Source organism: Notothenia coriiceps, unplaced genomic scaffold, assembly GCF_000735185.1.
Source record: "Notothenia coriiceps isolate Sejong01 unplaced genomic scaffold, NC01 NC01_scaffold00037250, whole genome shotgun sequence".
Lineage (NCBI taxonomy): Eukaryota > Metazoa > Chordata > Actinopteri > Perciformes > Nototheniidae > Notothenia > Notothenia coriiceps.
The window spans coordinates 13,532,693-13,545,883 of record NW_011369951.1 but is presented as its reverse complement, the minus strand read 5'-3'; the positions used below and the strand labels follow the sequence as shown (position 1 = coordinate 13,545,883).

The 13,191-nt window shown below is 40.6% G+C and overlaps 2 protein-coding genes and 1 non-coding gene across 3 annotated transcripts in view; all 3 read left to right on the top strand.

The window, feature by feature from the left end:
* The window catches only part of LOC104967342 (serum deprivation-response protein-like), a 21,017-nt gene extending 17,745 nt beyond the window's left edge, over positions 1-3,272 (top strand). The window contains exon 2 of the mRNA XM_010796751.1: positions 1,402-3,272. Within this exon, the coding sequence (XP_010795053.1) occupies positions 1,402-2,259 (858 nt within the window). The 3' untranslated portion in view covers positions 2,260-3,272. The remainder of the gene's footprint in view (positions 1-1,401) is intronic.
* A 2,843-nt stretch (positions 3,273-6,115) lies between these two features.
* trnas-cga (transfer RNA serine (anticodon CGA)) lies at positions 6,116-6,197 on the top strand. The gene has a single exon. It is a non-coding gene; the product is annotated as a tRNA-Ser (tRNA).
* Positions 6,198-6,711: 514 nt separating this feature from the next.
* nabp1a (nucleic acid binding protein 1a) lies at positions 6,712-12,025 on the top strand. The gene is made up of 6 exons (XM_010796385.1): positions 6,712-7,798; positions 7,979-8,117; positions 8,307-8,378; positions 8,806-8,890; positions 10,147-10,198; positions 10,856-12,025. The coding sequence occupies exons 1-6, from the start codon at positions 7,705-7,707 to the stop codon at positions 11,050-11,052; spliced, it is 639 nt and encodes a 212-aa protein (XP_010794687.1). The 5' UTR covers positions 6,712-7,704; the 3' UTR covers positions 11,053-12,025.
* Positions 12,026-13,191: the final 1,166 nt, after the last annotated feature.

The following is a 13,191-nucleotide window of genomic DNA, read 5'->3' as shown; positions in this document are numbered from 1 at the left end:
AAGAAAACAATACAATGTTATATCTCCATTGTTTTACTCAAATTGAAATGAAAGAAAAGCATCACAAGGTTTGTTAAAAGGTAATCCTTCTGACATTGGATGAACGTAATTAACTTTAGCTCTCTAGCTAGTTTATTCACGCAATTTAAACCAAAGTATAGCTGCTGCAATATAAGTTAGTGTGCATGTTGTCGGACGTCCACTGACTAACGTAGAGCGTTCACACAGGATCTGCAGGTCATATGATGTCCTGATGAACAGAAACACAAGCAGCCCGCGGGACTCAGATCTCTAGATACTTCATCACTCCTTCGCTGCTCCGGTACAAGTCCGGGCTGCGGTGGTTTGTTGATACATGTCGTCTTCTTCTGTTTGCTTTAATCAAGGCTACGTAGTTATGCAGCGCCCCCATCGGCAGTAAATGGAAGTACTACAAAGAACCCCGTTTTAGTGCAATTATTTCACATGTTTTGTATGCACAGCTCGAAAAATATTACCGAGGTCCGGACCTCGGTGACCTCAATGGTAGATACGGCCATGCACATATCTTGTACCTGAACACAACAATGTGCAGCACACTGTGTTGTATTTAGTCAACTCAAACCCAAGTATCCACTGGTGGTACTTAAAGCTGATGTCACAGGAAGGGTTTGTCTACAAGCCTTTCAAATGCGTAGTGGAGTATGTCAACCACTGAAGCTGCACCTTCACTCTCCACTCTCCACTCTCCACTCACTCCTGGGTGTAAAAGAATGGGGGCTATGGGGGTGGGAACACTCACTCATAAATCCCTAGTGGAGTGGAACATTGTGTATGCGTGTGCCTGCATGTGTGTGATTGCGTGATTGTGCATGGAAGAATGGGCAGCAAGCAAGGGGGAGGAAGAAGAGACTGAGGAAAAACAAATTGAAACTCTGGATACTGAACCTACTGCTCTCAATTTCACTGTGTTTATGGCCATTGATGTGTTCTAGCATGGCCGGTTAAAGGCAGAGAGAGCAATACAAGAGGAAATAAATTGAGCGAAATGTAAGACTCCTGCTGAGAAACAGGTGGAACTCCTCAGATGGCTTGAGGAGAAGAAGGGGGAAGCATGCAGAGACTGGTTTCCTCAGTCCTTTGCAGGCAGAACAACTCAACATGTGTAGTGTATTACAATGGCTAACCATGACATAAGACATACATTTACATTTTGATAGCAATATGTGTTTGAAAGTACTCATCATTGGAGCTAGTGAAGTTGTACACTCTAACTGTGACCAGAACCAATTCAAACAAAGATACCATCAAGGTAATTCCTTGTCAAACTAAAGCTTTGTTCAAGCAATAATGCCTATATATGACTTTTTAAAATAACTACCCACTTAACCCTTATGTTTCTGTCCTTCTGTTTCCCTATAGGAAGACCATGAGATCCCCACCAGCGTGTTTGTCAAGGACTCCCTCAGGACCCCCCAACCAAGCCAGTATGATGCAGACTCCATCCTTCCTGCTCCGTCTGTTACCGGCTCTATTGATGGCAGCCGTGCCAATGATGAAGGTCTTCTGACCATCAGCCTCTCCTCAGACGACGATGATCTTACAATACACCATGAGGAGGACGAGATGTTTGAGGGCGACGCCGCGATGGGCCTGGGCCCTTCCAGCCCGTATGAGAGAAGGTCTGACAAGTTCAAGCGCAACAGCCTGAAGAAGGTGGACAGCCTCAAGAAGGTGTTCTCGCGTCAGAGCATCGAGAAAAAGATGACCCAGATCACCACAAGAATCGTGCCTCCGGAGCAGCGTGAGAAAATAAAAAAGAGCTTCACCACTAACCATCCCAAGAGCCCGACTGCCAAGGTGTCCTCTTTCAAGGTATCCCCCATGACCTTTAACGTCAAGAAGGTCCGAGACGGGGCGGTCCCCACACAAGAATTGGGCTCGACTGAGGAAAAGGTACATGTGGAGATTCCTGCTCTGGGAAGCATGGATGGAGAGTTTGTCCTGTCGGAGGAGCACATCCGGGAAGGCGTGGTGGAGCAGATCCACGAGATGCTCGGCTCCACCTCCAGCATCAAGGCACAGCTGGCAATCAATGGAGAGGCACCAAGCTTTGAGTGCGAGATCAATGGTGATCATGTCGCTGGCCTGGCAGTCGCAGAGGTTGATGATGGCGAGGATGGAGAAGAGGAGGAAGAAGAGAAACAAAAAAACCCTGTTGAGAAAGCAGAAGAAACGCAGATTCCCACAGCAACAGTTGCTGTAGAGCAAGTCGCTTGATTGCCATTATATATATTTTCTTGCACAAGTTTCTACATTTATGATTACCCAGCAGGCACAAATCATCCCTCCACTGTAAATAGTCTTATGTTCTTGTTATTAACACCTGTAAACACTAGAAATATACTCTTGGCATCCTAAAGTAGTCCATACTTGGACCATCAACCCTAACCCTAACCCCTTACCACTACCTTATTACAAGCTTAGTCTAAAATACCTTGAAACCGACTGTTTAAGCAACTAGGTTAACACATACACCTACAGTGTGTCCGAATGAAAGTGCTTCCTAAACCCTGTGGGAGGGTTGTCCAAAGAAAGCACCAACGCACCAGTGTACTATAACTCACTCCCCTTAAAAGGTGCCCACCTCCTCAATAGCAGCACATCTCCAGGGCACTGGGCCAACTATCTCCATCCTGCTCTGTTTGTCTGCCTCTGACGACCAGCCTCTTCATTCTTTTTTTGTTTTTGTAAAAACAGTAAATCTTCGGCTGTAGCGGTAATGCCCACAGAATGTTGAGGCGGTGTGTTGCCAGGTTGTGGAAGCGTTGGAATGAGAAATGTCAGGGTTTTCAGTGAGAAGGTTCAGGGGTGTTTTGTTGTGGACTAGAGGTTGTTTACTAAAATCTTTGGAGCTATGTAAAAATATTTAACTAACAGTTGAACTTTATTAAGTTGATTGGCGCTGTCTTGTATCCTGTCCTTCACTTGCGCCCGTAGAAACACTTGCATAGTGCAATCCAATTGGTCAATTTCACCTTTATCATTTATGTTCTACCTAACTTACCACGGGAGGTGCATGTAGGGCTTTAAAGTATTTGATTAATTTGCGATTGCCAATTGAGTATCCTCCAGGTTTAAGAAAAATAGATGGCATTTGAAAAAGTCTAAATGTTTATGCAAATCATGCCAATCATTAGCCTAAAAAAGCTAAAGGACAAACGCATTTACTAATAAGCGCTCCCACAATTGTGCTAAATTACACTGGTACAACGAAGGACATCGTTGCAGGATAGAAGCTACTAGAATATTGCATTAGTAACACAAAGAACCCTGCAGGTTTAATACTGACATACTAAATGTGCCTTGTACAGCCCCTTTGCTTTTTTGCAGGGCAACTTTATATGTTAATGTATAGGATTTATTTTCTTCTGTGAGGCACACTAGCAGCTAACACTTTACGGGGCATAGTCATAAAAGCTGAGAAGTTCATAGAAGGTGTAAATTATATTTTCAATCATTCCCCATACAGTTTTTGTTTGTAAGTAATGCTTGTAAGTTTCAAAAAGTGAACTTGCTCTAGTTGCGCACCATTAGTGCTCTACCAGCCATAGTTACAGATGTCTAATGCCATGACTCCCTAGAAATAATTGAGCAAGTGGTACCAGGTGCCAAGGATCCAGAGAGGTCAGCAAAGTGGATAAAGGCAGAAGACAGCATTCCTAGCTTTGACGGATGACTCCTGCTCAGCCCATTTTTCATGCTCTGGCCGCCTTGTTGAGACGGTGCCGAGAGGAAGACACAGTCTGGAGCCACAGGTGTTCCGCCCCTGTGGAAACTACTGGGCATGTAGTGGAAAGAGGACAAGTCTGGGTGTTGGGAAGTCTGGGAAAGGGGGATGAAATTGCCTCAGGGTTAGGCATATGTGTGTACAATTTTAAAAATTAGACCTTGGGAACTGAAATAAGTTGTAGTGAGTATTGCTGCCTCCTATATTACAAATAGATGATTAACTATAAGTAAAAAATATAGTGCCCCAATTTTTGTGAGTATTTTAACTATGCAAAAACTGTATTGAGGTCTTACAGTGGATAAGTATGAAATGGCAGAAATATCTTCAAAATGACTTCACATAAACCTTGTATCCATGTATTACAGAATGTTACCTGCCGTTAACCTGCAAATCAGCTTAATGGGATCTGTATAGTAAAATAAATGAATGATTTGAAAGAAGTCGTTACTTGTGTTTATTAAATGATATTATGATAATCCTTACTTTCTTTTTATTTCTTCTGTGTATAAATAATCTTGCTGAAAAGGGATTGAACCCTATAGGCTTATGTGAACATGATTTGAACTGTAGAGGTTAATATGTGACTGGCTAAGAGGCATTGTCTGCTTATTCATGCAAATCTTTAATGATATCTTTGTCTGCTAATGTTAAAAATGAATATATAGATTTGTTAATGTCTGCAACAGTCTGTTATTATGTGTCCTGATTCCTGAAAGCAGACTGCTTATGTCTGGATCATAATGTATGTGGGAGCTGTTTTAAGCAACAGATCTTTGCTTATCAAGTAGTGATATCATGTTTAACGTCATCGGTGTTTATACAGAGTTCTTTATAGAACATGTATCTAGTTAAAGGTGGGGTAGGTCATTTTGGAGAAACCAGCTCGAGTGTGCTAGAATAAAAAATAAAAATACACAACCGGAAAAAATCTGCCACTTCCTTACAGAGCCCCTCCTCCAACACACACGAACATGACCAATGAGGGCACGAGATAAGTTTTTGTACAGATGGAAGGCTGACAGGCAGGTAGGCCATCCAGTTATTTTAGCCTGGCCGGCTAAAATGATTGGTCGTGCTTTTTACAGCGCTACGGCTTCCAGAGATTAATTTTTGTATGTATTTATTGTCAAAGCATTTAATATATTCATTGCTATCGCGATGTTAAGAGCATTCCATGGAATATAACAAAAAGTGTTTCTGAAATAAATTACATACCCCACCTTTAACCACTTAAACCAAAGAAGTTTCCTTAACAGCAGTAATTCCTAGAGGGTTTAAATAATCGCCTTCTGATACTTGTTTCATGTAGTAATATAGTAATGTATACATCAATAAAGATTGTGTAACATCCAAATATTGTTTTTGGTCTTGTTTTTGCAGTCTGCGATGTCAAGGGAGGTAAAACAAAAATGACATCCTAGTTGTTTAGTGTGGCTTAAATGTGATCCTAGTGACTTGCATGTTTGACCTACAGTGCACAATAAACCGTATTTAAACTAGCTGCAGGTAAAAGGTAGATTATTCTCAGCGAAGGGAGTGGTTCAACTGCTCAACCTTTATTTACATAGCAAAGTTTGAGCTCTATATAAAAACATGATAGAACAGGTGTTAGGATCAGAGCTACAATATATGATAGCTTCACCCAAATTACAAAATAACTATTCCCGAGTTGTTTTAAATTGTTTTAAAAAATACAACTGGGGCACTATACTCTTGAACACGCTTTAGGCAATAGCTTGGAACTTGTTACGACAGGAGAAGAAGTCCATTTGAAAAACTTTTGAGTTAAAGTTTTCTAAATTATTTGGTTAAATACCTGAGTTTTTCTATACAATGAGCACCATACATTCGAATAATTTCCCCGCCTGTTTATCGGGAAGCGGACGAAATATTAGACAACGATAAAGAGATCGATTTTTACAGAACTCGGCACATCTGTAAAGGGGTGTTGCTTTTTACAACATAGTTAAACAGTGATCATGTTGCATAGGTGTGTTTTGGTGACCTACATTTACATATTGCCTTTCTCAAACTAATCAAAACTGTTATGGTTAATCATAGGGTAAAGTCATCTCCAAAAAGGTTTTCTCTGAACTTCCGTGAGGAACTCGAGCTGTTTTGATGGTGTTTGGCTCCCTCTTGTGTCAAACTTACGACAACACTTAGTGCTTCTGCCATCAGCTTACCTATTGTCCCTATTAATCGTACCACTAGAATTAGCCGGTTAAAATGAATACATTATACAGTAAGTATATGTCTGTAAAACGTCATCATAATTAATATGTATACAGACTAATATATGCATATATAAGTGACGGCCTGACTCTAATGTCCTTTTATACAGTCACGGTGGCCGAGAGGTTAAGGCGTTGGACTCGAAATCCAATGGGGTTTCCCCGCACAGGTTCGAATCCTGTTCGTGACGATTTTGCGTCTAAAGAAAAAATGCTTCAAAATAACTTTATTGTTCTATGTTTACAACACGCAGCCTAAACCCTTAACATTAGCAATTTATATCACTATGTACCATGGATTACTTCTATGGGGACGCATTTAACACTCAATGTGATCAATCTGAGTAAGTGGTCGGTCAAACTGGCCTTTATTGGATGTTTAATAATAGAAGAAGCAATTAGTCGTGATAACATAACAATAAGTGGACTATTTGGCTTTGTATAACAATTTACAGTCGTTAGTCGCAGATTTGATACTGAACCATGGATGTATACTGAACTCTCACACATGTTTATTCTCGCGTTGTTTGTGAATGAGATTAATTTGGTACAAACCAACAACTCTCTTTATTTTTTCCAAACAGGTCAGCGAATTGTTTGCTTGTATTCGTGACTGTAGTGTATTTATAAAGAGAAGCTTGGTACTTTGGTACCTTATTTTGTCGACTCGATTGTATAAGAGCACAAAAAGGAAAGGTCTATGTAGTGTGTACCCCTTCCGAAAGTATAATGGAACTGACCGAGACATATAAATAAGGCCGGTAACGCACATTGACGTAGCTTTTGGGGCATTGTTTGAAGCATGAGAAGTCGTTTAGTCAGCAACGTGTACAGATTGTAGACAGCGTTTTCGGCTTTAGAGTCAAGGCATACATAACCAGGTCCTTGGATATAATGGTCACAGTTTTATATTTACACACTAGTCTTTTTGTGAATAACTTGTCCAGACCGCGTGCTAGCAAAGCTAAAATACGGTTTTGTTCATAAGAGGAAACACAAAGGAAATGCGCTCGCTTTAACAACACTATCGTAAACTTGAGTTGTCTTAATGGTCGAGGAAGATAATTGTTACCTTCAAACAGCCAGCAACACGGACAATATCTCAAGCTCAGGTGTTACTTGCAGACAGTTGATGTATCTCTGTTAAAACAGAAACATCTCAGATTTGAAAGACGATAATACAATTGTTTCAGAATTTCACATTTAGTCCAACTGCCTTACTAAATCGTTGAGATCTTATTCGTGCTATCGTTGAGTGAACAGCTGCTATTATGGCGATAATCGTAAAAAGATATATGCACAGAGACGCGTACAGTGAAATCAAAAGAAGGCAGCCAGCAAACTAGCTTCTCGCGCTAACGATTAGCTAAGCTACTCTGTTCGCAATTCGCCCACCCTGCTTGTGTGTAAGCTGTTTTGAAGAAAGCAGTCAAAAGTCACTGGTATGTTTCAGCTATATCACCCAGTGTCGGTATTTATTGTGTTTGACTTGGACGACTACCGTAGAAGCCGGCCCCTGTGATTAAACATTTGCGCTAACGTTAGTGTTTGTAGTAGGGTGAAGTTAGCATTTGGTTAAAGGCTAATTTGTTAGCTACGCTCAAGCTAACGCTTTTCTGTTGTAGCTACAAACAGTGAGTACTGAGTTGAAGTGAAAGTAAGGGGACGAGTAGTGTTTATTTTTCCTCTTGAGAAACAATGGCAACTGCAACAGGCGAGGCCGTGTTCTTGCTAAAGGATGTGAAGCCCGGGTCAAAAAACTTGAGCATCGTTTTCATCGTGTTGGAAATAGGTAAGTTAGTTGAACCGTGACTCTTATCTTAAGGAGTCTATCCATGTCATCAACGCGTGTATTTTTATTAAAGGGGCCAGTGGAATTGTCGGTAAAATGTAACACCAATGGGGACATTAATTATGTATTATCCCTCTGTTAATTGAACTATGTTAACTTCTTTTTGTTTGTTCTCCTTAGGAAGAGTAACCAAAACGAAAGATGGTCATGAGGTGCGCTCGTGCAAGGTGGCAGACAAGAGCGGGAGCATTGCTATCTCTGTGTGGGACGAGCTGGGCAGCCTCATCCAGCCGGGGGACATCATAAAGTTGACCAGAGGGTAGGAGAGATCTCATTCATTCACACTGGTGACATGAACAGCATTGGCTCAGTTGACTGTAGTGTGTACTATGAACTGACCGACAAATGCAGATAACTATACTTTCATGTTCAGGTGGTTATGTAGATGTTACACATTTCATGAATAATGTATTTTTTCAAAGTTTAATTTGAGATGTTTTATTTTTAGCTATGCATCCATATGGAAAGGCTGCCTGACATTATACACTGGAAGAGGAGGGGATCTACAGAAGATTGGAGAGTGAGTAGCTGGCCACCAATACATTTTTCTTAACCTTCATACACCAGTAAAGTTGTTATGCCTGTTAGAATGCCATAAGCAGCATGCAAGACCCAAGCAATTTTCAAACTGCATCAGGAATAGGATGTTAATGCACAGTTTAAATAATATAAATACACACCTATTTATTCTATCATGTAAACATAGACAATAGACATTGTTGAATAATTCCATTATCTGCTTTTTTCTGTTAATATAACCTTTAATCTCAGGAAATCATATGTATTACTCTGTAACATGCACTCTGGTTTTTACAGAACAGATGCATCCTCCTGTACAGTTGTATTTAAGAAACACATGATCTAAATCTTAAAACGGTCACACAATGAAGATGTTAACCAACACCATTTCTGAATGTTCTCTTCTAACTCTGGTTTTGTCTCCACAGGTTCTGCATGGTGTATTCAGAAGTGCCGAACTTTAGTGAACCAAACCCAGATCTGCTAAACCAAACAAACCAGCAAAACAAGTCTGTGAGTAGCCATGCAAACACTTCATCAACAAATGTGTACATAATATGAGTATTTAGCAAATATAGTGATCATACATACAAAGAAAATCAGTCCAAATTGCACCTAATCCAGCCTTTAATACACTGAACGTTTCACTTATATTATATTGCAGCAAATACGTGCTATTCCCCATATGATCCTTGTCATTAAAATATGTATACTGGAATCTTGTTATCTTTCATGGCAAGACACAGATTTTATTGCATTACAGAAGGCACATATAATTTTTTTTGGGGGAAACATTCTTTTTTGCATAAATATTCTTTCTTTCACAATAGTTACTGTTTTTGTTATTTTTAAATTAGAGTCTTTTTCTCCACTATGTTATGGCGCATTTCCACTGCGGGGCCTCGCACGGCTTAGTACGGTATAGTTAGGCCATGGTAGGCCAGGCTCCCTTTATGCTGCGTTTCCATTACAGTTTAGCAACTGGGGTAGTAACTATAGTAACACACTGTAGGCGGAGCCTTAACGTCATCTTCAATACGAACCACAAAACTAACATCAGCCGTTAGCTGTTAACACTCAGAGCTCACAGCTCCTCATATCTGTTCAGAAGCTAGACAAAAGTGAAACAAGTACAAACCACAGACTGTCTGTGTCATGGCGAATACAGTCGCTGGTTTATTTATAATAATAATAGATTTATTTTGTTAGCGCTTTTACAGGTGCTCAAATACGCTTTACAGATATAGTGAAAAGAACAAATAATAAATATATATATATATAGTTAAAGTCACACATTAAAAGCCAGATTGAAGAGGTGAGTTGTTGTGAGTTTCTTGAAGGTGGTGAGGTCAGTGCAGTCTCTGATGGGTTGGGGGAGTGAGTTCCAGAGGGAGGGGGCAGCGACGGAGAAGGCTCTGTCCCCCAGGTCCGGTGATTGATGCGGGTGGGGATGGATAGATTGGCTTCTGATGATCGGAGGCAGCGAGAAGGGGTGTGCTGGTGTAGCAGGTCTGTGAGGTAGGGGGAGGGCCTGATTGTTGAGGGCTTTGTGAGTAATCAGGAGGATTTTGAAGCAACCTAAAACGGGCCGTGCACGGCACCCTTAAACCGTGCTCTGCGCTTTAGTAGAAATGCGCCATTAGAGTAAGAAAGCTAATAAGTCACCTTCTGCAGATACACCTAATTTTCCTGATGAAGGAAGTCTGCACTTAAAAGTCCTATACTGTTCCATACGCAGTGTTAATGTTGACATTCTCTTCCACTTACAGGGTAAACCAGACCAGAATCAGAGGGGAAACTCTCCACCCAATCAGAATTCAGGTACACTTGCCCCAGTACAGTATAGCTATTCATGCAAATGACCACAGCTCTACCTGTTACTCATTCATAGGAAACATCAGTCGTGCATGTCCTGTGGAGTGGTAAACATCAATGGTATCCGTTCATCTAAAAGGACTTTTATTGCACTATTTAACTTCAATTTAGCTTGTATAAGTTTTTTTTTTAATTCTCAAATGGTTCCACTTCAAATAAAGTGTTCAATATCAAAATGACTGGAGCATGTCAGTATAGTGATAGGATTACAAAAGTTTTTTACAGCACACATTGTGACATGCATTATTTAGGTTAGATATACTAAATCATCCATAATTGGGAAATTGCCACAGCAGCTGAAAGGTAACAGATATTACACATGAGTTTAAAATGCCAATCAATGCACCTGGAAGAAAATGTATAAAAAATACTGAATTAATTAAAATATGCTTTAATAGACAACATTAAAACATTTTAAGTGTCCCAGTAAGCCATGATAGTTTGACAGTGAGTCAGCTTTAACAATAACTGGACCATGAATCCAAAGCAGCCAATGAAATGCAGCTTTTCATTGATCACACCTGTGCGTGTCTTACTGTGAGATCTCCAAAGACCCATTAAGGATTTTTCTGTGAGTACTTACCTATGTTTCTCTACCGACAGGTAATGGATCTTTGTCGTCGTTTAACAACAACAACCCATCACCCGGTCCCCCCCGTGACCCTACGTACGGGGGCATGGGGCGACCCAACGGTCGGTCACCTGGCAACGGAGCACCTCCAGCCACTGCAGCAGGACCCCCCACAAAGTCTTCAGTTACCATTAGCAACGGCAGGGACCCACGGCGTGCCAAGAGATGAGATCGCGGTCGGGGGGGTCATGTGGGAAAAATATGGACATGCCCATTTCCCCCTGCTTTTTTTTTTTTTTATATATAAACATTTCTGCCCCTTCCCATCACAGCCCATGTTGGCTTGCAAAACTATGAATTATGGACATGTCGTGAAGCCTTAGTGGTCGAGTGGTACTCAGCCTTCTTTACTTGTCATCTCACTGCAAATTGCCAGTTTTTTGCCAGTGCCCCCCACACCCTATACACTGTCCAAAACCCATTTATGTTCTTTCAAACTACACACCCTACTTGAACACTTGATGCACTTTCTTCTCCTAATTTATGTCGGGGCAAACTTGGCTGTCATTTAAATCAGGAAACCCCATTTCTGCTTTTTGGTGGAAAAGGCCTTAAGTTGGTGAAAATGGACTGAATGCACGAGCAAACTTCTTGAAAAGGGTCTCCTCCCTCTCAACAGAACTGTATCTGAAGTGACTCTCAAAGGAAAGGTGTTGGTTTAGAATTTTTAATGATAAGTAGGTAGACCGATATTAAACAGTTTTTCATAGATACATTTTTTTTTTGCCATTTAATTGTACCGTAATCAAAGTGGGATCATTTAAATATGTTTCGGAATACATTTTATTATAATTCAGCCACCACATGTAGTCTGTGAAATGCATGTCGAGTTGATTATACTGCCCCTAATGAAACATGGCTAACAAACACATTGTGACTGCAAGAGTACATTTTTGGGGGGGATCTTTTTTTTTTTTTTCAAACTTAATCCGCAGGTACATTTAGCCACAAGTATTAACTTGTGCCCCACCCACACACACAGTATATAGCCCTCTGAGTGAGCTCTACACACCTCACCATCTTTTAGACCTCCATGCTATCGCTAACACATTTTAAAATAAGCCTACCATTCAATTCCATGTGATGTTTTGACTATGGCACCATCTAGTGCCTATTAAAATAAACTGCATTTATAAGTAAAACTTTATTTATATAGCTCCCTTCTCAACACGGATGTACAAAGTGCTGTACAGGACACAATTCACATTACAACTATAAAAGGCATAAAATAACAGCAGGTAATACATAGGATAAAACACCAATGAAAGACAGCTACTAACTCACCTCCTCCGGCGCCCCAAAGGCCTGTCGGAAAAGGTGGGTCTTTAACTGCCTCTTAAGAATCTATTGAGGCAGAGGCTTTTATTTCCTGGGAGAGTTTGTTCCAAAGCCTTGGGGCCACCGCCTCAAAGGCACGGTCACCCTGGGGCTTTAGCCTGGTTCGGGGCACCCTTAGGAGGTCTTGCTCAGAGGACCTCAGGGCCCGGGTTGCGATGTGAGGGTGGATCAGGTCATTAATGTAGGCTGGGGCTGGGCCATGGACAGCTCTATATGTGAAGACCAATACTTTGAATTGGGATCTGAGATGGACGAACATGTATGTGTATCTCAGTGGTACCTGATGTGTGCCTCTTTTTTTTTATCAGGTTGTGGCAAAAATCACACAATTAATCAAACATTAAGTTTAAGATTTGTACTTGTGCAAACCAAAAGCCTTTGTGTTTCATTTTGAAGCAAGTCATTGCCTATACCAAACCCTGTTTCCTCATATCCTTTGTTGCACCAAGCACATCAACGTTAAGGACTCCTGGTGTCGATGTTACCCCATTTCACTTTTTTCTTATGACTGTTTTTTTTTCAGGTTGAAGACCAACAATATCTGACAAGACATTACCTACAATACAGTACATTATATGTAATACTCTTGTGAGGAAGGATATTGAGCAAAAAATATCTAAAACAAATACATACATTGAGCAAAAAGTCACTTTTTCTACCTGCTTATAGCCAGCCATCAATCCCTCACACTCCCTCTCACCACCTCCTGTCATGCTTCACACATCTCAGTATTTACTATAAAGTCAATGAAAGTCTCCCAAATACATTTGAAGGCTTTCCTATAACCATATAAATGATTATCTCCATTTAAATACGGAATGATATATCCCTGACACTGTCTAAATAGTGGTTTCCTTACATATTTCTCAGATAAAGCTATTAGCTGCTTAGCATGGAGGAAGCACTTGCTAATTAAGGCTATCGTATTTATTGTACGTTAAGATAAGATGGACAAACTTTTCATGAAACA